Source organism: Oncorhynchus masou, chromosome 23, assembly GCF_036934945.1.
Source record: "Oncorhynchus masou masou isolate Uvic2021 chromosome 23, UVic_Omas_1.1, whole genome shotgun sequence".
Classification (NCBI taxonomy): Eukaryota; Metazoa; Chordata; class Actinopteri; order Salmoniformes; family Salmonidae; genus Oncorhynchus; species Oncorhynchus masou.
Genome location: NC_088234.1, coordinates 46,889,854 through 46,912,257, shown reverse-complemented (window position 1 = coordinate 46,912,257; position 22,404 = coordinate 46,889,854). Strand labels below are relative to the sequence as shown.

General features: G+C 44.1%; 1 protein-coding gene across 2 annotated transcripts in view; it reads left to right on the top strand.

Moving 5' to 3' along the window:
* bmpr1aa (bone morphogenetic protein receptor, type IAa) overlaps positions 1-22,219 on the top strand; it is a 72,162-nt gene extending 49,943 nt beyond the window's left edge. The window contains exons 3-13 of one of the 2 annotated variants that reach the window (XM_064932275.1): positions 2,577-2,915; positions 14,279-14,438; positions 14,829-14,931; positions 15,106-15,205; positions 15,338-15,434; positions 15,724-15,862; positions 16,483-16,675; positions 16,942-17,239; positions 17,516-17,691; positions 17,911-18,041; positions 18,396-22,219. In XM_064932275.1, coding sequence (XP_064788347.1) covers positions 2,849-2,915; positions 14,279-14,438; positions 14,829-14,931; positions 15,106-15,205; positions 15,338-15,434; positions 15,724-15,862; positions 16,483-16,675; positions 16,942-17,239; positions 17,516-17,691; positions 17,911-18,041; positions 18,396-18,521 — 1,590 coding nt within the window. In that variant the 5' untranslated portion in view covers positions 2,577-2,848 and the 3' untranslated portion in view covers positions 18,522-22,219. Of the gene's footprint in view, positions 1-2,576; positions 2,925-14,278; positions 14,439-14,828; positions 14,932-15,105; positions 15,206-15,337; positions 15,435-15,723; positions 15,863-16,482; positions 16,676-16,941; positions 17,240-17,515; positions 17,692-17,910; positions 18,042-18,395 lie in introns of both variants that reach the window. The other variant, XM_064932274.1, reaches the window with a different exon arrangement.
* The last annotated feature ends 185 nt before the right edge of the window (positions 22,220-22,404 follow it).

Genomic DNA, 22,404 nt, shown 5'->3' with positions numbered 1-22,404 from the left:
TTGAATATGCAAGAAGCCAATAGGCAGGGTGTAGCCTACAGTTTTGTATGATTATCTACGGTATTTTGTAAAGTGGTTCCTTGCATCATACATTGATGTGAAAAAATGTTATTTTTGCGGGGGGAGGACAAGTGACTTGAGTCCTACATGGCAAAAAAAAGTTAATGTCCAGCCCTGAAAACTGTAATCAAATCATCTTGAACACCCTGCTTGCAGACCACTCTCCTAAGAAATTACTTTTTAAGTTTAAATACTGTGATTTACCAAGACATTTAGTAGAAAGAACACACATCTTACTCTATGTATTTTTTTGAACGTAGGAGACTTGATTAGTTGCCGTACTTCTGAGAACACAAACACTGGCATCTTTTATAGCGAGCTACCAAGGGACAGAGAGAGAGGGGAGGAGCACAGTGTAGTCAGGTCGTCCACCAGGCAGACAGTCGGAATCGTGAACTCGGCCTATCCATCGGCAATCAAAAGCTGTTTCTCGAAATGGAATGCCGTATTTCTTGGCTTGCAATGTCTCGCAACTTCAGTAAAGCAGGGCCTATCATCAAGAAATAGTCTAGGATATTCTACACCCAACAGATCGAAGACTGAACACACACGTGCATCATTAGCGAAAAGAGAGCTTTTTTTGTGGGGGGGCACAACTGTTTTCCGTTAGTGACTTTTCTTAACGTTAAGGATAAATAATAACAACTCCTCTCCCAGGGCTGAGATTGTTTGTATTATGTCTCCATTGCAATATTGTTTTGTCATTTGGCTTAAAGTAATGGAGATTGCATATACATTTGATTAGACTACCACTTTGGTAAAGTTCTAACCTTGATTTGTCTAATTTTTGGTCTGCACACCGGTTTATAAAAGAAAGGTCAAACTCTTAGTCATTCGAAGAGATAAACGGCTAGCTACAGTTGTCGTCCTGACCATCACCCCGTAACACACTTGTTCCCTTTCTCTCGCTCTCTCTTTCCGTTCTCTCCATCGTACCTAATCCCTCACACACACGGTGTGTCCTGCTGCTCTCCCTCTTTAAAGGTGCCTGGTTGGCTGTCTTGTCCCCCAGCCTTGAGGAGGCCTTCTTTGTTCCCTCATTACCCAGTCAGGGATGTGTGAAAAGTGGGGCACAGGTCGGGGCTCTTTGTCCCCCTCGGGCAAATCAAAACTGACAGACACCGGCCGCTCCGCCACTAATTTGTCATCCCCTCTCGGAACGGGCACTTCTCAGGGCCGCTAATTGCAGTGAGACGCGCAGGGAACAGACACATCTCGTTATTAACGCTGGACGAGGCCAACACGGGTAATTGCGAAATATCCTTCAACAAATAATTTGGGCATGTTTAGCCATTCAAGAGTAGCGCCAGCCTGACCAGGGTCGTGGGGTCAAGCCGGCAAAGATGGACAACACACACAATAATAGAAGGAGAATTAAAAAGGGGAGAATGAAGTGCAGTTTTGGCTTCTCGAGGGGTTCTCATCCGAGGCTGGTTGTCACCCCACATGTTCGTTAGCTATTAGAGCGACAGAGAGCCCTGCCTTGCCCCATTGGCTTAGTCCCTCTGATCACTAAAGTGTAAGGTTAGATGTCAGCAGGGTCATATCAGCCTTATATCCATCTTACCATTTATGCCGCGTTCAAGACAACTTGGAAACTCTGACATTTCTGACTTGGAAACTCGTTGTAGAAAGATGAGCTCAGTTTCCCACTTAAAAAGTATCAGAATCAACCAATAGGAAGGTCTCTGCAAAAACTAGGTTCCAAGTTTCCATGTTGTCTTGAAAGCACCATTAGCCCCAAGCACCTCTTGCATCAGCGATGTAATGCCACAATGGAATCACCTGTTCAAATGACAGAGGAAGCGTTCTGCTTTGTTAAAAGATTGTACAGCAGGGCATCTGTTTCCCAATACCTATTCCCAACCGATCATAAGTGGGTTTTCTGTCTGCTGTTTTTGGACGAAGGAGCTGATCTAATCGGTCGGGAAGCCGCTGCTGCGTCATTTTGTTCTGTCAGAGTAACATCTTCAAGTGGAAAATCCATTTGTTAGTTGGGAAGAGTGTTAAGGTGACCACAAGCTTTCCGCTTTGTCATTATGGGGTATTTTGTGCAGATTGAGGATTTTTATTTATTTCATCAATTTTAGGAAAGGGCTGTGACACATCAAAATGTGGAAAAAGTTAAGGGGCCTTGAATACTTTCCAAATACATTGGCTGTGGCGTCTCAAAATCGACCAACCGTACTATTGACGCTTTTTTCTAATTTTCCAGTGAACATTGTTGTTTTTATCCACCACAGTCTGGTATGTTTGCTCCCAATTTGTGCTAAATTGCTCAGCAAATCTGATCACATGCAGCCGAGGGCTTACAAAGACAATAAGGGTTTACTGTCAGTGTCAACCCACTGGCCTCTCCAAACTTGATCACAACATTGCTGTGCAAGGGCCTGCCACTTTGCAGTGACACATGCAAGGAAAATCCAGGTTGTAAAATGGCGTTAGTGTTCTAGAAGCTGTGTTTTATACTGTACTTCCTCTCTAACAATATTTCCCTTTTCTCTCTAATTTTCCAGAGTTTCCAACCGAGGTAGCCTGTGAGAAGGAAGATTTTAGTTTTTGTGCCATCCTACTCATCCTCCCTCACCCACTTGCCTCACCCTCCCCGTACATATTCACCCGTACCTCCACTCCCACAACGGGGGAAAACTATGCTCCTGCTCTCCCTGAGCTGAATCAGGAAGGGACAGGACGAGGCACACCATCAGAGCCCACAGGGGTGACCACCAGTGACCAACAAGCTCCCACAGAGCGCAGTCCAGCCCACTCAGCAAGTCACTGTGCCAAGATGACAGTGCTTCCCTTTTTCATCGCTGCGGTGGGAGTCTGGATCCTATTGGTGATCAGAGCTGAAGGTATTCAAAGTAAGACTGGCTCCTCTGTTATTGTAGTCCTCTGTTGTCCCACTGCCCCTGCCACCTCTCTTATTACTACACACAACTATCTGTGTCTCCCACTCTCTTTAAGGATACTCTAATATGCTGTTTTTGATGTAAGGTTATTGGGTAACTGTATGTTGGGGGAATTGCTCATAAATATTCATAGTCGTACCTAATCTAGGACTGTCCCAGACCCCCAAAAAAATTGGTTGACCAGGAGTCGTCTGTTCTTTTGACCAATTGCTTAACCTTAATCCTATGTAATTTAATCAAATCAACTGTATGCACTGAGCTTGTCTGATGCCTTAAGCAAACTGTTTGATTAAATAATTAAGATGCATAAATGACTAGAGGGAGTCTGACCGCAATTGATTTGATTGTGCCGCCGGGCTCTGACTTACAGCGCCTGACTGTGACTAGCACCCGTTGTCTCCTTCCTCCCTGCTGTAGTGACCACCACAGAATGTCTGTGTGTATAGCTCTGTTCCTGAAGCTGCAACATAATTACAGCCATTTCTAACTGAAAAGGTATCTTACAGAAATCTCTCATTTGTTTCTGAAAAAAACATTTCCTCACCCCTTGCTCTCTTTACGTGACACATGTATGCGTCGCATGCACGTGACCAATCGGGCCTGACCTATGGCATATCATAATCACATCAATAAATTGGTTATAAGAAACTCTGAACACTGTCACACTTGTGAAAGCAAAATAGATGCAGATGATGTGAAAAACTAGAAACGGGGAATGTGTTTACTGGTTGCTCAGGAGGTCAGAATGTGTGGAATAAATGTGACGAGTTGTGGAAAATATTGGAGATAAAGGTAAAATAAGGTATGGAGCAAGCGCTGTGTGCATATTATGTGTGCCAAACAGGTGCTGTTAGATTACAGTATTTTTCTCACCATTTGGAACAATGTAAACACTGAATAAATTATAAGCGTACTAGAGTATTTACTTTTTATACATATGTTTTTTTTTTGGTAAGGTCTTTATTACATCAAAGACTAGAAAAGTCATTAATTTGTGAATGCAATTTCCGAAATGGAATGGTTTAGGCCTATTTATTGTTTATGCTAATTTTATTTTAAAACTAAAGCGCTTGTTTGCATGTCACGTCATTAATGACTAGTATGCTGTGTCATGACATGAACAAATAAATTATTGATACAGTAGCCTATATAAGTATTTAAATTATAGGCCAAAGTAAGTTACGGTACTACGACTAAACTGGTTGCGCTTTAAGGCCTTCAGCTCGATGGTGGTTATACAAGGCTGCTATACTAACACGGAACCCAAACCAGCTGCGTGCGTGCGCCATCGTGCATACATTTATTTTGTCCCCCTACACCAAACGCGGCCACAACACGCAGGTTAAAATATCAAAACAAACTCTGAACCAATTACATTTAATTTGGGGACAGGTCGAAAAGCATTACACCTTTTATGGCAATTTATCTAGTTAGCTTAAACTTGCTGGCTAATTTGTCCTATTTAGCTAGCTTGCTGTTTGCTAGTAAATTTGTCCAGGGATATAAACATTGAGTTGTTATTTTACCTGAAATGCACAAGGTCCTCTACTCTGACAATTTATCAACACATAAAACGGTCAACCAAATTATTTCTAGTCATCTCTCTTCCCAGGCTTTTTCATCTTTGAACTTGTATGGTGATTGGCATCAAAACATTCATAGTATTACCACAATGACCAGCAACACAGTTCGTCTTTCAATCGCCCACGTGGGTATAACCAATGAGGAGATGGCACGTGGGTACCTGCTTCTATAAACCAATGAGGAGGTGGGAGAGGCAGGACTTGCAGCGCGATCGGCGTCAGAAATAGAAAGGACTTCTATTTTAACCCTTGGTGACGCTCGCGAGCAGTGTGGGTGCAATAATTGAATAACATAGATTTCTAAACTTATTTTGAAATGCTAGCGCACATGACGCGAGCGGTGTCGTCAGGGTATAAGCCTACTAATTACGACATTACTTATCCATTTCGCAAACATTTTGCTACACCCGCAATAACATCTGCTAAACATGTATGTGACGAATAAAATGTTATTTAATCAAATTTGATTGAATGATGATCATAATAACAACAATAAGGAGATTGAGGAAAGAGGGTTATTCGAAATAGAATTTGTATGACCATTTTGAAAATTTGAACAAAATTAAATAAATTATAAAAAAGTGTAAAGCATTTATTACTTAATAGCAAAGATTAAAAACAGCTGAATTTGGGAAGTTGTTGCATGAGGATTGGTGCTCATGGAATCAGTAGGCTATCAACCAAGCAGCCAACAGAGGCAGGATCTGTCTTATTTCTGTAGATATGCAGTGCCTCCAGAAAGTGTTCAAGACCTTAACTTTTTCCACATTTTGTTACGTTACAGCCTTACCCTAAAATGTATTTTAAAAAACAATATCCTCAGCATTCTACACACTAACTTAAATAACAAAGCGAAAACAGGTTTGCAAATATTTTCAAAACAGGAATGCCTTATGAGACTCGAGACCAAGAACCAGATGGTCACTCTGACAGAGCTCTAGACTTCCTCTGTGGAGATGGAAGAACCTTCCAGAAGGACAATCATCTCTGCAGCACTCCACCAATCAGGCCTGTATGGTAGTGGCCAGACGGAACCCACTCCTCATTAAAAGGTACATGACAGTTCGATTGGAGTTTGCGAAAAGGCCCCTAAAGGACTCTGACCATGAGAAACAAGATTCTCTGATCTGATGAAACTAAGAATAAACTCTTCAGCCTGATTGCCAAACCTCACATCTGGAAGAAACCTGGCACCATTACTATGTTGAAGCATGGTGGTGGCAGCGTCATACTGTGGCAATGTTTTTCAGCAGCAGGGATCACTAGTCAGAATCGAGAGAAAGATGAGTGGAGTAAAATACAGAGATCCTTGGTGAAACCTGCTCCAGGGCGCTCAAGACCTCAGACTGGGGCGAAGGTTCACCTTCCAACAGGACAACGACCTTAAGCACACAGCCAAGACGATGCAGGAGTGGCTACGGGATAAGTCTGAATGTCCTCTAGTGGCCCAGCCAGAGCCTGGACTTGAACCCAATCCAACATCTCTGGAGAGACCTGAAAATAGATGTACAGCAATGCTCCCCATCCATCCTGACAAAGCTTGAGAGGCTCTGCAGAGAAGAATGGGAGAAGCTCCCCAAATACAGGTGTGTCATCTTACCCAAAATGATTTGATGCTGTAATCGCTGCCAAAGGTGCTTCAACAAAGTACTGAGTAAAGGGTCCCAATACTTATGTAAATGTAATTTCAGTATTTTAATAAATTAGCAAACATTTCTAAACTGTTTTTGCTTTGTAATTATGTGATATTGTGTGTAGAATTGAGGGGGGGAAACAGTTTTACAACATTTTAAGTTAGTCTATTGATTATAGACCTAATTAAGTTGGTTTCGTCTCGCCTCACTTCTTTTTGTCTCCTATCTCTGCTGCTGCCCCCGCTGCATTGTTCTCAACACCAAGATTCTGGTTAACTTTGCTATTATGCACAAAGCAACATGGCCTAGTAAAAGGCACCAATTCAACAGCGCAATAATGTGTTTCAGAACCGCGGACAGCGACCACTATCCAACTCAGGAGTCTTTGTTATAAAATAATAATATTTTTATTAGTGTTGCACTGTTGTTCTTACATAATATAAACATATGCAATTTCAGTAGCACGTCTTAGAGTGATGGACTGTGCCATTCGAACGTCCTCCACAATGGATCAGTCCACTCACAGGCGCCAATCAGACAGGTGTCTTGTACACCATTCATTTTTTTGCTACTGCTTGACTAAAGAAATCTCGGACGATCAACAGCCTATCAACCAAACAATCAACCAGTCGACTAAATGTGGTCAGCCCTAAAATGATGCCAAAACTTTCTCAGTAAAGCATACTAACCAGAAGTCCACTGGCAGGCTCTGATAATAAGATGATATGCATCGCGAGCAAATACGTCTCTGGACCGTTGGCTTACAGCTGTAAGGCATCGAGTTCCTGACATCTATTACCACTTGCGGTCGAAGTTCGAATTCCCCATGGGGCGCAAAAAAAATGATATTTGGAACGTGGACTCACATTTATTGCGATATTGTTTTAGGGAGAAACATGCTATCATCACCTTGAAAATTAAGAATAGGAGCTCAATTCAATCCAACCCGCATTGCAGTATTTACACTGTAGCTCTTTTTCCAATTGTCAAATGAATTTACAGATTGGTCTTGGGTGCTTTATAAAAACCTACAATTACTACCAGGGCAACCCCTCTGAGGTATGCTTACGTTTCAGAATTAGAGGTGTGTGGGCACGTGACGAATATTGTAAATACAGGATTTGAAATATTTACTTTCAATTTGATCTCCGTTACGAAGGGGGACACCAAGACAAAATAAGAAGTTTTGAAACACTCCATCTATTGCATATGGAGAAGGGGCATGATAAATGTTGTTCAATAAAATTAGCATAAATACTTATTTATGCTTTTGTTTAAGCAAGGCACTTATGTGACCCACAGTCCCCCATCCCCCATTATGGAGAGATCAGTATTGTAATGGCCATGATGGAATTCATTAACTGGTGATGCAATGCCTTTTGAAATGCATGACCTAAGTAAGCTACCTAGTTAAATAATAGTAACACAACCTCCATGTGGTCCTAACAGGATAATATGGCAATGAAATTGAACTTTTGCATATATGCTAATTAGGGGACCAAGCACCATAGGTACAACTCAGTCCTTTCTCTCAATATCAAGGTTAGCGTGATGTGCAGAAACACCCATTTCCCACTTGGGAAATGCCCTGTTCTCAATGAGATTAGACCATGTTGAATATCATGTGATGTTCCGATGAAATTGCCTCATTTTGCCTTGTCGTGAGAGATCATGCTTTGTGAGTGAACGATGTATGGAAGAGACACTGAATACGCTCTGATCACAGCACAATTTAGTCACCAAGATCGTTTTCTTCTATGTACCGGGCACACGCAGGCCTCAAGTATAACGCTGGTTTTACCCGGACATGTTTGATGCCGGGAGGATATGGATCTTAATGGGCTGGGGCCTCATAAAAGGGCCTCCCTCTAGCTGCTCCTACTGTTGCTCTCCTACTGCCTGCCCGGCGGGGCCTCCACAGTGAACCAACCAGCAGCCATAAAGCCAACCAGGGCCATAAAGACGGAGCTCTCAGGCTAATAAAAGGTCACCTTTAACCAGCCAATGAGATGTGAAGGCAAATATCAGGATCTGATTACTCTAAAAGCAGAGCTTTTTAGCACTCCGTCACACACACCCACACGCAGGCTGATAAGAGGAAGGCAAGGCCGGTCCAAGTCTTAGGGATGATTTAAATCAGAGCGTCGTTCTCTGAGACTGGTTGGGACCCTGTTTTGTTATCAAAGAGCCCATGCTATTGTTTTGATTAGTCTCCATTAACTCTGGGTCTCCCATGTCTACCTTGTACCAGGCATACTGTACAGTGAAACAGTGCCTCTGTACCCAGGCAGGGCCAGGTTAGCCTCTCTCCTTCCTTCCCGCCAGCAGCTCAGTCATTGATGGTCGTGACCCACCAGAGAACCCCCCCCCCCTCCTCTCACTACAGGAAGCTGTTGAAGTGATTGTTGGCAGTCTGGGTTCCTTTTTTCACGTGAACCATTTCCTCTATAATACTGTCAGTCGTTACAGGGCAAAAAATACTCCAAACATTCATTGTTCTCCGGAAATAATTCAATCCCACGAGAGGTTTTTCTCTATCGCTTTTTTATTTATTTATTTTTTTCTCCCCCGCTGCGCTTGCTGATTAGTAAGGGAGTGTGGGGCCTGGGCCTGGCATATGCCAAGCGTTATGGGGAGAGGGGGCAGGGACAGAGGTGCCCGCTGGGCAAGAGGCTGCCAGAGTGGCTGTATAAGGGGCGTGCTGTGCTAGCTCATGAATGCTCTTTTCACACTCACTTTTTTTGCTCCTGAAGTGTCAACAAACCAATTAGAATTCCACTTTTGTCTCACCAAGGGGAAAAGGCGGATGTTTTATAGGTCTAGTTTTTTTAATTTGCTGTTGTTTTCCATGTGTGAGGAGTTTTAATTAGCGTGAGGCTGTTGCAGCTTGTTAAATACCTATTTCAAGGTATTTAACTGTTGCCGGGTAACCGAGGTTGTTGAATGAACTCCCCAGGAAATTCTCCAATAACATTCAAAGAACACACACTGGGTTTTTTTCTCTTTTTGTCCTACATCTTGGGCAAAAGCCTTGTAGTGAATCACTGACTAAGATGAACAGAATGTATTGGATTTGTGCTGTGGTGAAGAGGTTCCAGTAACACTACCTGCGAGGAGGAGATTTGGTAACAGCCGCTATCACTTTTCTATTGTCATCACAAACCGGAGGAACAACGCAAGAAGTATAAATATCTTCTCTGTATACTGTCCTTTGCCACTGGGAAAGTGGTGATGGAGCTGAAAGGGGGAGCCATCGAAGTCTCTGGGTTTCATTTGTAAGGCTTACAGTGGGGGTCCGAAATGATTGACACCCCTGATAAAGATGAGCAAAAATTATTTTTAATATTGGAACTATATTGTATTCTCCAAAAAGTGGAAAATGTATATTATTTTATATGAATATAATTGCTCAGAGAAATAGATTTTGTCCCACAAGTACTACTCCCCCCCCCCTCAAAGGTAGGGGTAAAAATAATAGACACCCCTGTTTTCAATACCTTTCAATACATCACCAACGAGCTCTATTTTCCAAAAAAATGTAAACGCCTGGAGTTTGCTAAATGTCGTTGGTTTGGAACCGGCACTTTGGTCAGATGACATGAAAATAGAGGTCTTTGACCACACACACCAGTGTTGGGTCTGGTGTTGAAATGAGAACGCATAAGCAGAAAATAACCCCACACCTACTGTAAAATATGGTGGTGGCTCTTTGATGGTTTGGGGCTATTTCTTTTCCACTGGTCCTTAAGGTCAATGGCATAATGAACTTTACCCACTACCAGGACATTTTTAGCCAAAAACCTAGTTGCCATTACCAGGAGGCTGAAACTTGGCCACAGGTGGATCACAGGCAAGACATTAACCTCAGGCACACATCAAATCCACAAAGAAATTGTTAATTGGGTACAAAATCTCAATTTTGCAATAGCCATCTATCTCCAGACAAAACCCATTGAAAACCTGTTTGAATTGAAGTGGGCAGTCCATAAACACAGACATGATTTTTATTTATCTATTTAACCCTTATTTACAATGACTGCCTACATATCAAGGATCTGGAAAGATTCTTTATGGAGGAATGGTCTAAGATCCCTCCCAATGGGTTCTCCAACTCAGAAAACATTTTAGAAAAAGGCTCTGCTGTTATTGTCATTGAAAACAGAGGTGCCAAACACGTGGACCCCTACCTTTTTTGAGAATGTTTTACAACTTGTTAAACAAATCTTTCTCTGAGCAATTGTATTAGTATAAATTATTTTTTTGAGAATACAATATAGCTCATATTTGTTATTATTTATTGAATGCAGTCATTTTTGCTCATCTTTATCAAGGATGCATATACTTGTCAGCTAATACCTCCAAACTTCTCATTTACTTGCCGAGTCACCCACTTCAAGAGTTGTAATTTCAGGTAGCTTTTTCTCCCTGTCCAGATCCCCCCCCCCCAAGGTCAGAGAGGAAGGTTGATCGTCTCTGGGGTTTGTTGCTGTGAACTGATCTCTCTTTCTATCTCCCTCTCTACCTTGCTCTCTCATTTTCTTCTCACTTGTTCTTCACACACACACTCTTACTCATTTTCGCCTGAGGCTTTAGGAGAGGGCAGGTTTCAGTGACTGTGTTTGTATGCAGATATACGACTCCCCTCACCTCCACAGTGTGTCCTGTTAGAAGAACAACCAGTTCAGAACACTGTTTATCTCATGTCGCTGCACTCTTATGGCTGGCTCTGACAAAAAAGGCTCTGCTGCTGGCCCTTTAAGAGCACTGCATTCCATTGCCAGTAGATGGGTTGGCTAGTTAGCATTGGAGTGTGCTGGCCCTTTAAGAGTGCAACATGTGGCTGACTGGAGATGGAGAGGCTCATTACTGGGGGTGCTCTGCCAGACCTCAGACTCCGCCGTGACTGGCGGCAGAATTAAGCACACATGTGGAGGCAGAGAGAGCACCAGCAGCCATTTCCAGCCCCACTGACAGCCGCTGCTCTCCATCAATCATGGCCTCCAGCCAATCACAGGCCTCCTAGTAGAGGGGAAGAGAGGTACTCTGTGTCTTCACTAGCGAGACCCAGCCAAATACAAACAAAAAGGGCCTTGAGGCTCTTTGGGGGTTTGATGGTGAACTTTAAGTCTTGTATTGTCAACATGGCTTTCTCTGTAGACTCCAGTGGGAGAGGCCTCAGAAGTCCTCGACGCTCCCAGAGTCACTACAGTAAAAACGTGTCCCGAGTTTTATGTGCTTACTCAGGGACTATAAAGAGGCTTTCATCACCTCATCAAAGCATCCGGGAGCCTCCTGAATCCCTTTCCCCATCCCTCAAACATGACTCAAGCCAGTCGAGACCGAGCACAGTTCCCAGAGGGAGAGCGAAGAAGCGGAGAGAGAAGGAGTGTGGGAGGGAGAAAGAGAGCCATCTACCCTCAGCTCTCTGGTTTCTATTTGGGGCTTGGCCCGTTTGATCTGGTTCCAGTCTGCTGTGTGTTTTATAAGTTTCCACACTGCCTCCCAACACTGCTCTGTGCCAATCTGACTTCGCCAGGGGACAGCCCAGCTCAAACTGGGCCCTGGGCCATGCCACCACTTAAGTATAGTTTATTAGTGCAACAATTTCAGATATTATTTTGATTAAATCTCCTGTGTGTAATATCAACGGCAAGAGGTCTAGACAATCTGCCTCCTTTTAGGAGCTTTATTTCTTTGGATCTTGTGTGTGTGTGTGTGTGTGTGTGTGTGTGTGTGTGTGTGTGTGTGTGTGTGTGTGTGTGTGTGACGCATGTATAGTAAAGAGTAGAGTTTATTCCCCCCAGGAGGATGTTGGTCTGAGTGTTTGGTTGGAACTCTGGAGTCCTGTAATCGGTGTGTTCTTTTCCTCTTCACTGATAGAAGGCGGACATCAAAAGCCCCGGGTTTCACAGCTTCTGAGACCGGCTCTGCTATCTCACTCGAGAACTGCTCGGGCCTCTTTTTTTTTTCTTTCAGGGTGTTGCCGTCAGTTCCGCCACTGATAACTCCTGCCACCCTTGTTTGTACAACAGATTAGGGTTTGTTCTATGCCCCGAGGACCCCAACTCAAGCATACAGCTATGATCTCACAACCCCCCGCCACAGTGATTTCTCTCTGCTCTGGTGATATGACCTTAGTGTTGACCACATTGAGGATTGTAGTGAGTCACTTGCCTGGTTGTCTTAAAAAATATTACTGAAGAGTTTTGGTCTGCTTTGCTTTAGTTGTTATACAGAAGCCTAACAGCTATTTTTACATAATAGCTTTTAATTGTAAAGGATCCCAAAACTAAGTTAAGACTGGCACACTTTTGTCTGCCACCCTATGGGGTTCCATCGTTTTGTCTGAAGTACAATACTAAAGGTGAAGCGTTCGTAGAAGTAGTGGTCCTGGTTGACTGTTAGGCTGTCTGACGTCAGTGAGCCGGTGAGTCTGTAAGTACATGATCAGCGTACAAATGAACTGTAAAAAAGGAGCCGAAGCCCAACAGGAGCTCCTTTATCTCTCGGGCTCTCCTTTTAAATGGTCATTTACCAGTACAATTACTCTGAGAATGCAGCCTGAATCTAGAGCCACCAGGGCACTCAGTTGTAAAAGGAAAGAGAGAAGTTGAGGAAAACAAAAACAGCAACCCTGAAGCCAGTAATGGGGTCTCGGGAAGGAATGCGGAGCTGGAGACAAGCAGCCGGGAGAGGGAAGAGGGGGAAAAAAGGGTGCCGTACTGCTGCCGAGACGTTTCAAAGTGTAGGTTTGCAGGTGATTGGCTCTCTGCAGACATGTCTGAACTGGAGCAGGCTCGAGTCGCGTCATGCTCCAGAGGAAGTGCCGAAGCCGCGCCGAGCGCTGCACACAGACATCACTTTGTGCTTTATGCTCACGACTCACAGGAGCCCCACAGCCCAGGTCCACTCTCTTGGGGGAGGGGGGGGGGGGGGGGGCAGCAGACTGAGACTGAGAGGGGGAGGGGAAGAGAAAGGAGGGGCTCGGGAGAGGTATAAGTCAAGAAGCGAAGGATATGGAACAAGGAGGACAATGGAGGAACAACAGACAGGAGAAGCAAAAAGATTGTACAAAAAGAAGCAGGCAAGAGGAGGACTGATAAGGAAAGTGGGTCAGTGCATTGCAAGGGGAGAGGAAAAGAGATCAGGAGAAAGGGCATGAGAAGAGGTGGAGGGAGTACCAGACACTAACGTGAGGATAGGAGTAGTCACACAGTGAGCTCATACTCAACATTTTAATGCAGCATTAGGGACTTAACGTATATTAGTGTGCCTCTCCGTAAAATGTCCTCTTCCTGGCTTTGTATCCATGGTGCCATGTATCTAGTCTTAATGGCTCTGACTGGCTCCTTAAGATGTCAGTAGATTTGTTGCCAAGGCCCCTTTTTTAGGTGCGGTTAATACAGTCCTGGCAGTGCCCTCTCTGCTAGTTTAACCAGCTGATTTTAGCAGTGAACATTTGCTGTGTACTAAACCTTGCCATTATAAAGAACCACAACATAATGGCCTGCATGAATATTAGGTTTTTCCTCCGTTAAAACCATGCCGTTGTTTTCAATTTCATAAGTAACTGCAATCAGATTGACGACAGTGATAATGTAGCGAACAACAGATGTTGGCTTGGCCCGCCAGTATTCTGCTCTGCTTACGCTCATGCATGTGATGGCTCTAACTGGACACTAGCACAGAGTATAAATAGCCCTCTGGCCATATATGGATCAGACTTATCACATGCGCACACAATTAGGAGCGGACCGCTCTCATATAAAAATAAATAGGGGGGGGGGGCAGCAGATAAATCAAACCCTCCATAGGACAGTTGTGTTTACTATGAATATATAGCCTAGTATTTGACTACTCTAACTCTTCAAACCAGATGTTGTTAGGCGGCGGAATGAAAATGTTACACAATGTGTTTATGTTCTGTATTTCTGGCAACAGTGACGTGTGCAGTGAAAACTTGTGTTTTTGCGACGGCAGACAGTGTCTCCCAGATGGAGGGAAAAAAGGATGGATTGTGACATTTTCACTGTCATTATAAAACGAAACCCCCCCCCCCCTCCCCATCTCTCTCCCTCCGTCCATCCAGCTGGTCAGAATCCAGACCACATGCTCCACGGCACCGGGCACAAGCATGAGTCCAGGAAGCCCGGGGACGACACCACGGTGGCCCCAGAGGACGCCGCCCGCTTTCTGAGCTGCTACTGCTCGGGTTACTGTCCAGAGGACCACAAAAATAACACCTGCGAGTGAGTAACCAACCAAGGCCAACACTTTTTGTTCCAACTCTGACTTTTGGGTCTGAGATGAATGTCAACTCTGACTTAACTCTTCGATCTCAGCGTCATTGCCTTTTGGTACACCAGAAGTACATTCATTTCCAATGGAACAATTTGTTTGCCTCGCTGCGTTGCAGTTGCAGTGCGTTCGGTGTGGTGCATACGTTGGATTTATCGAATGTATGTGTCAAACTGTATGCGTAGACGACTTGACAGAAATGGTAGCAGAGGGTGAATGTTGAACTTTTGTTGCACACACATCCAGATGACGCTGTGTACCATTTTGTGCAATGATTCTGCAGGTGTGATCAAGGTGTGTTTGGGAACTGTACTCATTGAATAATTTATTTTTTATTGCAGGACGAATGGCCAATGTTTTGCCATCATAGAGGAGGATGAGAACGGAGAAGCTATTCTGACCTCTGGCTGCATGAAGTATGAAGGCTCACATTTTCAATGCAAGGTAAGTGTGTTTTGTGGTCTGTATGGAAGGAGCAGGACGGTGACACAGGGGTGTCAATTATATGTTGTGACATGTTCTAGTATTATTCATATTTGAGTTATTGTTTGAATAACCCCTGTTGAATTGAGTGCCACAACAACAACCAAAAACATGGTTTCATTGTATTATTTTCAGGATTCGCCCAGGGCTCAGACAAGGCGAACGATCGAATGCTGCGGGACGGACTTTTGTAATCGGGACCTGCAGCCCACATTACCTCCCCCAATGGACACTGGTGAGGCTTAGGGCCAACTATGTTACTCTACTGCTGGTTTTCCTCTGTATAGTGGCCCCAGAAGAGTATTCTTGTGCTGATATGTCAGGGTCTGATACTCAATTTAATTTGGGGACTCGTGGTGTTTTGCAGGTTCCTACTTTGGCAGTGCCCACTGGCTGGCGTTCCTCATATCAATGACCGTATGCTGCTGCACTCTCATCTGCATCACCGTAGTCTGTTACTACAGGTAGGACTACTCCAGAGAAAAGCTGACACAACACGAGATTCCAACGTTATTTCCTTATGTATATGGGAATTGAGTCCTGGTTAACTTAACTTGTGGGAGAATATTAGTCAGTCACATGTTGGTGTCAGTTAGCATTTCTATGAATACTTTCATGGGTTTGTGACTAAGTTGGACTGTTTTCGACTGTTTGGGGATAAAGGCAGATTGTTGCGACAGTACTGCGCTTGACATTCATCTATTGTAGCTTTAGCATGTGTGCCCTGTACTGATCTGTATGTGTTCCTGTCAGGTACAAGTGGCAGACGGAGCGGCAGCAGTACCACCGGGACCTGGAGCAGGACGAGGCCTTCATCCCTGTGGGAGAGTCTCTCAAAGACCTCATCAACCAGTGCCAGTCATCTGGCAGTGGCTCTGGGCTCCCCCTGCTGGTAAGGACCCCTCACTGCACAGGGAGGGGCTTTGGAGCATGTGACCTGGGTGAAAAGCCTTTAGCTATGGTTACATAATAGGTGACTCAAAATGTGACTTCTGCTTTCCAGGAATGAGTAACAGCGGTTATGTGTGTGTCTTTGTCCATAGGGAGGTTATATTAGGTTAAGTGAATTTGTAAATTATAAACTGGATGGTTCGGGCCCTGAATGCTGATTGGCTGACAGTATACCACTGGTATGACAGAACATATTTTTACTGCTCTCATTACATTGGTAAGCAGTTTATAATAGCAATAAGGTACCTCTGGGGGTTTGTGGTATGTGGACAATATACCACGGCTAAGGGCTGTATCCAGACACTCCGCGTTGTGTCGTGCTAACAACAGCTCTTAGCCGTAGTATATTGGCCATATACCCTCGGGACTTATTGCTTAAGTATAACATCATGGGCCTTACGAAGCAAAACGTGCATATCTGGCTTGCAACAGCGAATACCGCCTTGCAACAGCGAATACCGAATTAACAAATGGTAAAGGTTGTAGTAGGTATGATCTGTGGTAAGCTACTGTTGATCTGATATGAATGCTCAGTGCCTCTCTCCCTGATGTGTCTTGTAGGTGCAGCGCACCATTGCCAAGCAGATCCAGATGGTGCGTCAGATCGGCAAGGGGCGCTACGGCGAGGTGTGGCTGGGCCGCTGGCGGGGAGAGAAGGTGGCCGTCAAGGTGTTCTTCACCCGGGAGGAGGCCAGCTGGTTCAGAGAGACCGAGATCTACCAGACAGTCCTCATGAGGCACGAGAACATACTGGGTAAGTGCCGTTCCTACCACTCGCATGTAGCAAAGACGACAGCTATCTCTGCCTCCATCTAAGCCATATACTGCTGTTTTCTTTCTAAATTTATCTAAATTAGTGTCAATATAAGTGTAATGTAGAGAGCCTTGATTGACTGTGATGTGATCTTAGGTCTACATTTGCCCTTGTACATGGCTGAGGTCAACAGTCATGTATCAGGGCAAGGCCTTACATATCTCTGCAGCATTAAACACTCCTCACCTCTCTTCTCACGTCTGCAGGTTTCATAGCGGCAGACATCAAGGGTACCGGGGCCTTCACCCAGCTCTTCCTCATCACAGACTACCACGAGAACGGCTCCCTGTACGACTACCTGAGGTTCACCACGCTGGACACCCAGAGCCTGCTGCGACTGGCCTACTCCGCCGCCTGCGGCCTGTGTCACCTCCACACGGAGATCTACGGCACCCAGGGCAAGCCGGCCATCGCCCACCGAGACCTGAAGAGCAAGAACATCCTGATGAAGAAGAACGGCACCTGCTGCATCGCTGACCTGGGCCTGGCCGTCAAGTTCAACAGGTAGGATGCTGCTCAGCAATGGAGATTTTAATCAAGCTTCTATTTATTAGCCACCAAAATAAAGAAAACTGACAAATCGGGAGGGGGAGTAGCTGAGCTTGTCTGATGAGCAGCAATCATTTTGTGTTATAAAACGCTTTGCTACGGTGTGCCCTAATGTACACAACCCATGTTTTCACATATGGCCGTTCCTCTGAAGAGTTCTGAACTGTTGTTTCTGGAGCGCCGTTGACCATTTCCCTGTAGATTATTCTGAATTCCTGTTCTTGTCCTCAGTGATACCAACGAGGTAGACGTCCCTCTGAGTACACGGGTGGGGACCCGGAGGTACATGGCCCCAGAGGTGCTGGCCGAGACCCTGAACAAGAACCACTTCCAGGCCTACATCATGGCTGATATATATAGCTACGGCCTCGTCATCTGGGAGATTGCCCGCCGCTGTATAACAGGAGGTACGGACACACATAGACGCTTACACACACACACATATTATAGTTCTGAATCTACAGGCATACCGGTATTTGTGTACACATTGATACTGGCAATCCAGACCAGTCACTACGAAAACAGTAATGGGCTTAACATTTCAACTGGTTATGAAAAGCACTACACGGTATTGTTGAACCAGTGTTCTGTCACACACCGTTATCTGTCTCTCTCATCTCTCTCAGGTATAGTGGAGGATCATCAGCTGCCATACTATGAGATGGTGCCGTCAGACCCGTCCTTTGAGGACATGCTGGAGGTGGTGTGTGTGAAAGGGCTGCGGCCCACCGTGTCCAACAGATGGAACGGTGACGAGGTGAGTCTGAGAGTGGAGCTAGCCACGAATGTCAACACCTGCGTCACTGCGAGGACATGATTTATCAGGGGAATATTGTTTTGATTGCACGCAACCTTCAGAAAGAAAGTGAAGAGTGTATACTTGGCATTTACACAAAGGAGATTATCCTATTGTAGCAGTGTTGGAGAGAATGCATTTGTGTTTATTAGCATAAGTAGTGCTTTTTCAGAGTGGTATATATGCAAGCTTAGCAGCACTTTAAAAACAATGCATAAGCAGAAGGAAAAACAACTCCTACAATGGTGTGTGTGTGTGTGTGTGTGGTGTGTGTGTGTGTGTGTGCGCGTGTGTGTGTGTGTTTGTTTTCTCCAGTGTCTGAGAACCATGCTGAAGCTGATGTCTGAGTGCTGGGCCCACAACCCCGCCTCACGTCTCACCATCTTACGAGTCAAGAAGACCCTGGCCAAAATGGTGGAATCACAGGACATCAAAATGTGATATTTTACCACTACGTACTCAACACAGCCTGATCGAGAGGCCGAACTCCCCAGTGTGTCCTAATGTCATGATGCAGAATATGTCACCTCTGTTCAGGAGACGGGGGAGGAGAAACAGTGGATGGGGGAGGGGAGACCCTGCCACAGGGCCTTGGACATTGAGCCTCATGAATCTCTATAACCACAATGGACAGACGCTGCTGCAGAGGTGTGTTTTGACTAAAGGAAACTGTAGAGGTTCACTCTCCCGCCTATTCCCTCCCTGGCCAGAGGAGTTCTGGGTTGTAGGAAGCAACGTACTGCGATTTGACGCTTTCTGTGAAAGCCAAAACTTGACATGGTGTGAGGAGGGGGAAGGACATGTGTCTGCTCACATGTTGATGGACAAAGTCATATTATGTAGGAACTTTAGAGCCACACTTCAAACCAAGACACTGCCCTCGCAATCGTCACCTCCCGCCAATCATGTTCAATTTTTGCCTGTAAATGTTTTATGCCAATTTGTTTTCCCCTCTTCAGGACAGTCTTCTCCTGCCATATGGAAATATAACTCTTGACTCTTAAGTAGGGTAATTATGAAATAAGGTACTATAATTATGTGAATTTAAATGTAAATGTATATTGGATCGATAGATGCTGTGCCTACAAAAAAAGAACCATACTGCAATGGTATTCACGTCCAGTGGGCTTCAAATGCGACCTGCTTCAAGAGCTACGAGCAATCCAGACAACCAAGGTCATTGTAAGAGGGGATACTCGACTTGCCTTAAATCAACAACTCACCGTGCTTCCTATAACAAAGTTCAACTCAGTAACTTCTCCTGTCACATTTGACATGAAAAGGACAACTGGGGAGAGAAATATTTGCTGCGTAATTCTATTCAGAAGGAAATGTGTAAATAGGAAGTCAATCTGTGTCCCGTCCTGTCGCTATGCTTACCCCTTCTTCGTATTTGGTCCTTTGTGTGTATATACGGTATGTCTTCTGGGAGGAATGTCCAGAACACTAAACATTGAGTCTTGTTCATAGATATTATAAGCTGAATTTCCCTCCAGTTCTTCTCTATTGCTTTTAATTCTATGTTGAGTTATAGACATTCTATGAGTGGCCAACTTTCATATTGCCAAACATCATGTGAGCTCGGCCATTGGACTGCAGTAATGAAGAAGTCCACATTAGTTTGGAAAATATGCCATATTTTATTAACTTAAAGTACAAATATATAGCTTACTCAATGCTATGGTAAATGACAGTTACTTGTGCTAAAAACATTTAGAGCTGTAATGCCAATGAAGTTTGTTGATCCATCAAGCTTCTTCAGGTGTGTGAGACAGAATTACAGCCAAGTAAAGTGAACTTGCAGTAGATCGCGGCACCGAATTTAGACTGTTTCGAGACACATGCGAGTACAGTTGAAGTCGGCAGTTTACATACACCTTAGCCAAATGCATTTAAACTCAGTTTTTCACAATTCCTGACATTTAATCCATGTAAAAAGTCCCTGTCTAAGGTCAGTTAGGATCACCACTTTATTTTAAGAATGTGAAATGTCAGATTTATTTCAGCTTTTATTTCTTTCATCACATTCCCAGTGGGTCAGAAGTTTACATGCACTCAATTAGTATTTGGTAGCATTGCCTTTAAATTGTTTAACTTGGGTCAAATGTTTCAGGTAGCCTTCCACAAGCTTCCCACAATAGGTTGGGTGAATTTTGGCCCATTCCTTCTGACAGAGCTGGTGTAACTGAGTCAGGTTTGTAGGCCTCCTTGCTCGCACATGGTTTTTCAGTTCTGCCCACAAATGTTCTATGGGATTGAGGTCAGGGCTTTGTGATGGCCACTCCAATACCTTGACTTTGTTGTCCTTAAGCCATCTTGCCACAACTTTGGAAGTATGCTTGGGGTCATTGGCCATTTGGAAGACCCATTTGCGAACAAGCTTTAACTTCTTGATTAATGTCTTGAGATGTTGCTACAATATATCAACATAATTTTCCTTCCTCATGAAGCCATCTATTTTGTGAAGTGCACCAGTCCCTCCTGCAGCAAAGCACTCCACCAACATGATGCTGGCACCCCCGTGCGTTACGGTTGGGACGGTGTTCCTTGGCTTGCAAGCCTTCCCCCTTTTCCTCCAAACATAACGATGGTCATTATGGCCAATCAGTTCTATTTTTGTTTCATCAGACCAGAGGACATTTCTCCAAAAAGTATGATCTTTGTCCGCTTGTGCAGTTGCAAACCATAGTCTGTCTTTTCTATGGTGGTTTTGGAGCAGTGGCTTCTTCCTTGCTGAGTGGCCTTTCAGGTTAGGTCGATATAGGACTTGTTTTACAGTGGATATAGATACTTTTGTAACTGTTTCCTCCAGCATCTTCACAAGGTCCTTTGCTGCTGTTCTGGGATTGATTTGCACATTTCGCGCCAAAGTACGTTCATCTCTAGGAGACAGAACGTGTCTCTTTCCTGAGCGGTATGACGGCTGCGTGGTCCCATGGTGTTTATACCTGCGTACTATTGTTTGTACAGATGAACATGGTACCTTCAGGCAAATGGAAATTGCTCCCAAGGATGAACCAGACTTGCGGAGGTCTACAATTATTTTTTCTGGGGTCTTGTTTGATTTTCTTTTGATTTTCCCATGATGTTAAGCAGAGGCACTGAGGTTGAAGGTACTTTTTAAAATACATCCACAGGTACACCTCCAAATGATGCCAATTAGCCTATCAGAAGCTTCTAAAGCCATGACATTTTCTGGAATTTTCCAAGCTGTTTAAAGGCACAGTTAACTTAGTGTATGCAAACTTCTGACCCACTAGAATTGTGATACAGTGAATTATAAATGAAATAATCTGTCTGTAAACCTAAGTGCATGTAAACCTCCGACTTCAACTGTATATACAAATCCACAGGTTTCCATATAGTGCCGTTATCTGTGGGCCAGTGCAGAGGGTAGAGACAGCCCATTGATTACCATTTACCACAAGAGGAACTGCATTTTTAGATCTTTCACTTTTCATACAGGACAGAAAGGAGAAATATGAAGTGAAAACTTAATGTCCCCTCATCTGAACCACTATCCTTACCTCTTGGCAGTTCGTATTGCCAGTGTGATGATGACGAGGAAGCCTCGTCAGAGATTGTGCCCCTGATAAGTTATGGTTCAACCTCTTGCATAGACTCTATGTTTTGGCCAGTGTATTCTTAAACCGTTTTCTTTCAAGTCCCTGGTCCTATTGTGTCTGCTGTCTCTTCTATCTAATGTTGGCTTTTGCTTCACCTTTGTCCATACAAATGCGTAAAACAACATATATGCTGCATAGCTTTAGCAGTGCTTGTGGGTTTGCGCTCATAATGTGTGCTTATGTTTAAGTGTGCATGTCCGCTGAAATCCTAGTGTGTGTGTGTGTGTGTGTGTGTGTGTGTGTGTGTGTGTGTCAGGACAGTTTCTCTGTGAATTAAGCTAACAGTACATGGTAGATATTTAAGAAAAATACTTCACCCAAGCAGTAACTAGTGTTTTCCTGTCGTTTGTAACATGCAAGAAAACCATCTAGAATAATCTCTTAATGTGTAAATCTTTAATGTGTTTTTGTACAGCATCGGGCCTTTGAGTTTACCAAGGAAAGAAAACTATTCTCTATACAGCCTGTCCAATGTATCCATTTTTAAGTAAATAACCTTATTTTAGTACACAACTTTGTGGTCTGGCCTTGGGTTATTTACGCTTTCTTTTTGATGAGGCTTAACCAAGTAAGGTGTCTAGCACGTCCGTCTACTGGAAGAGAAACATACAGCGTATTGATGTACTGTAATATAGAGTTCACCTCTTCACACAATCAATTCCTCTGTCCCTTCACTTAATTGATTTATGTTCACTGTA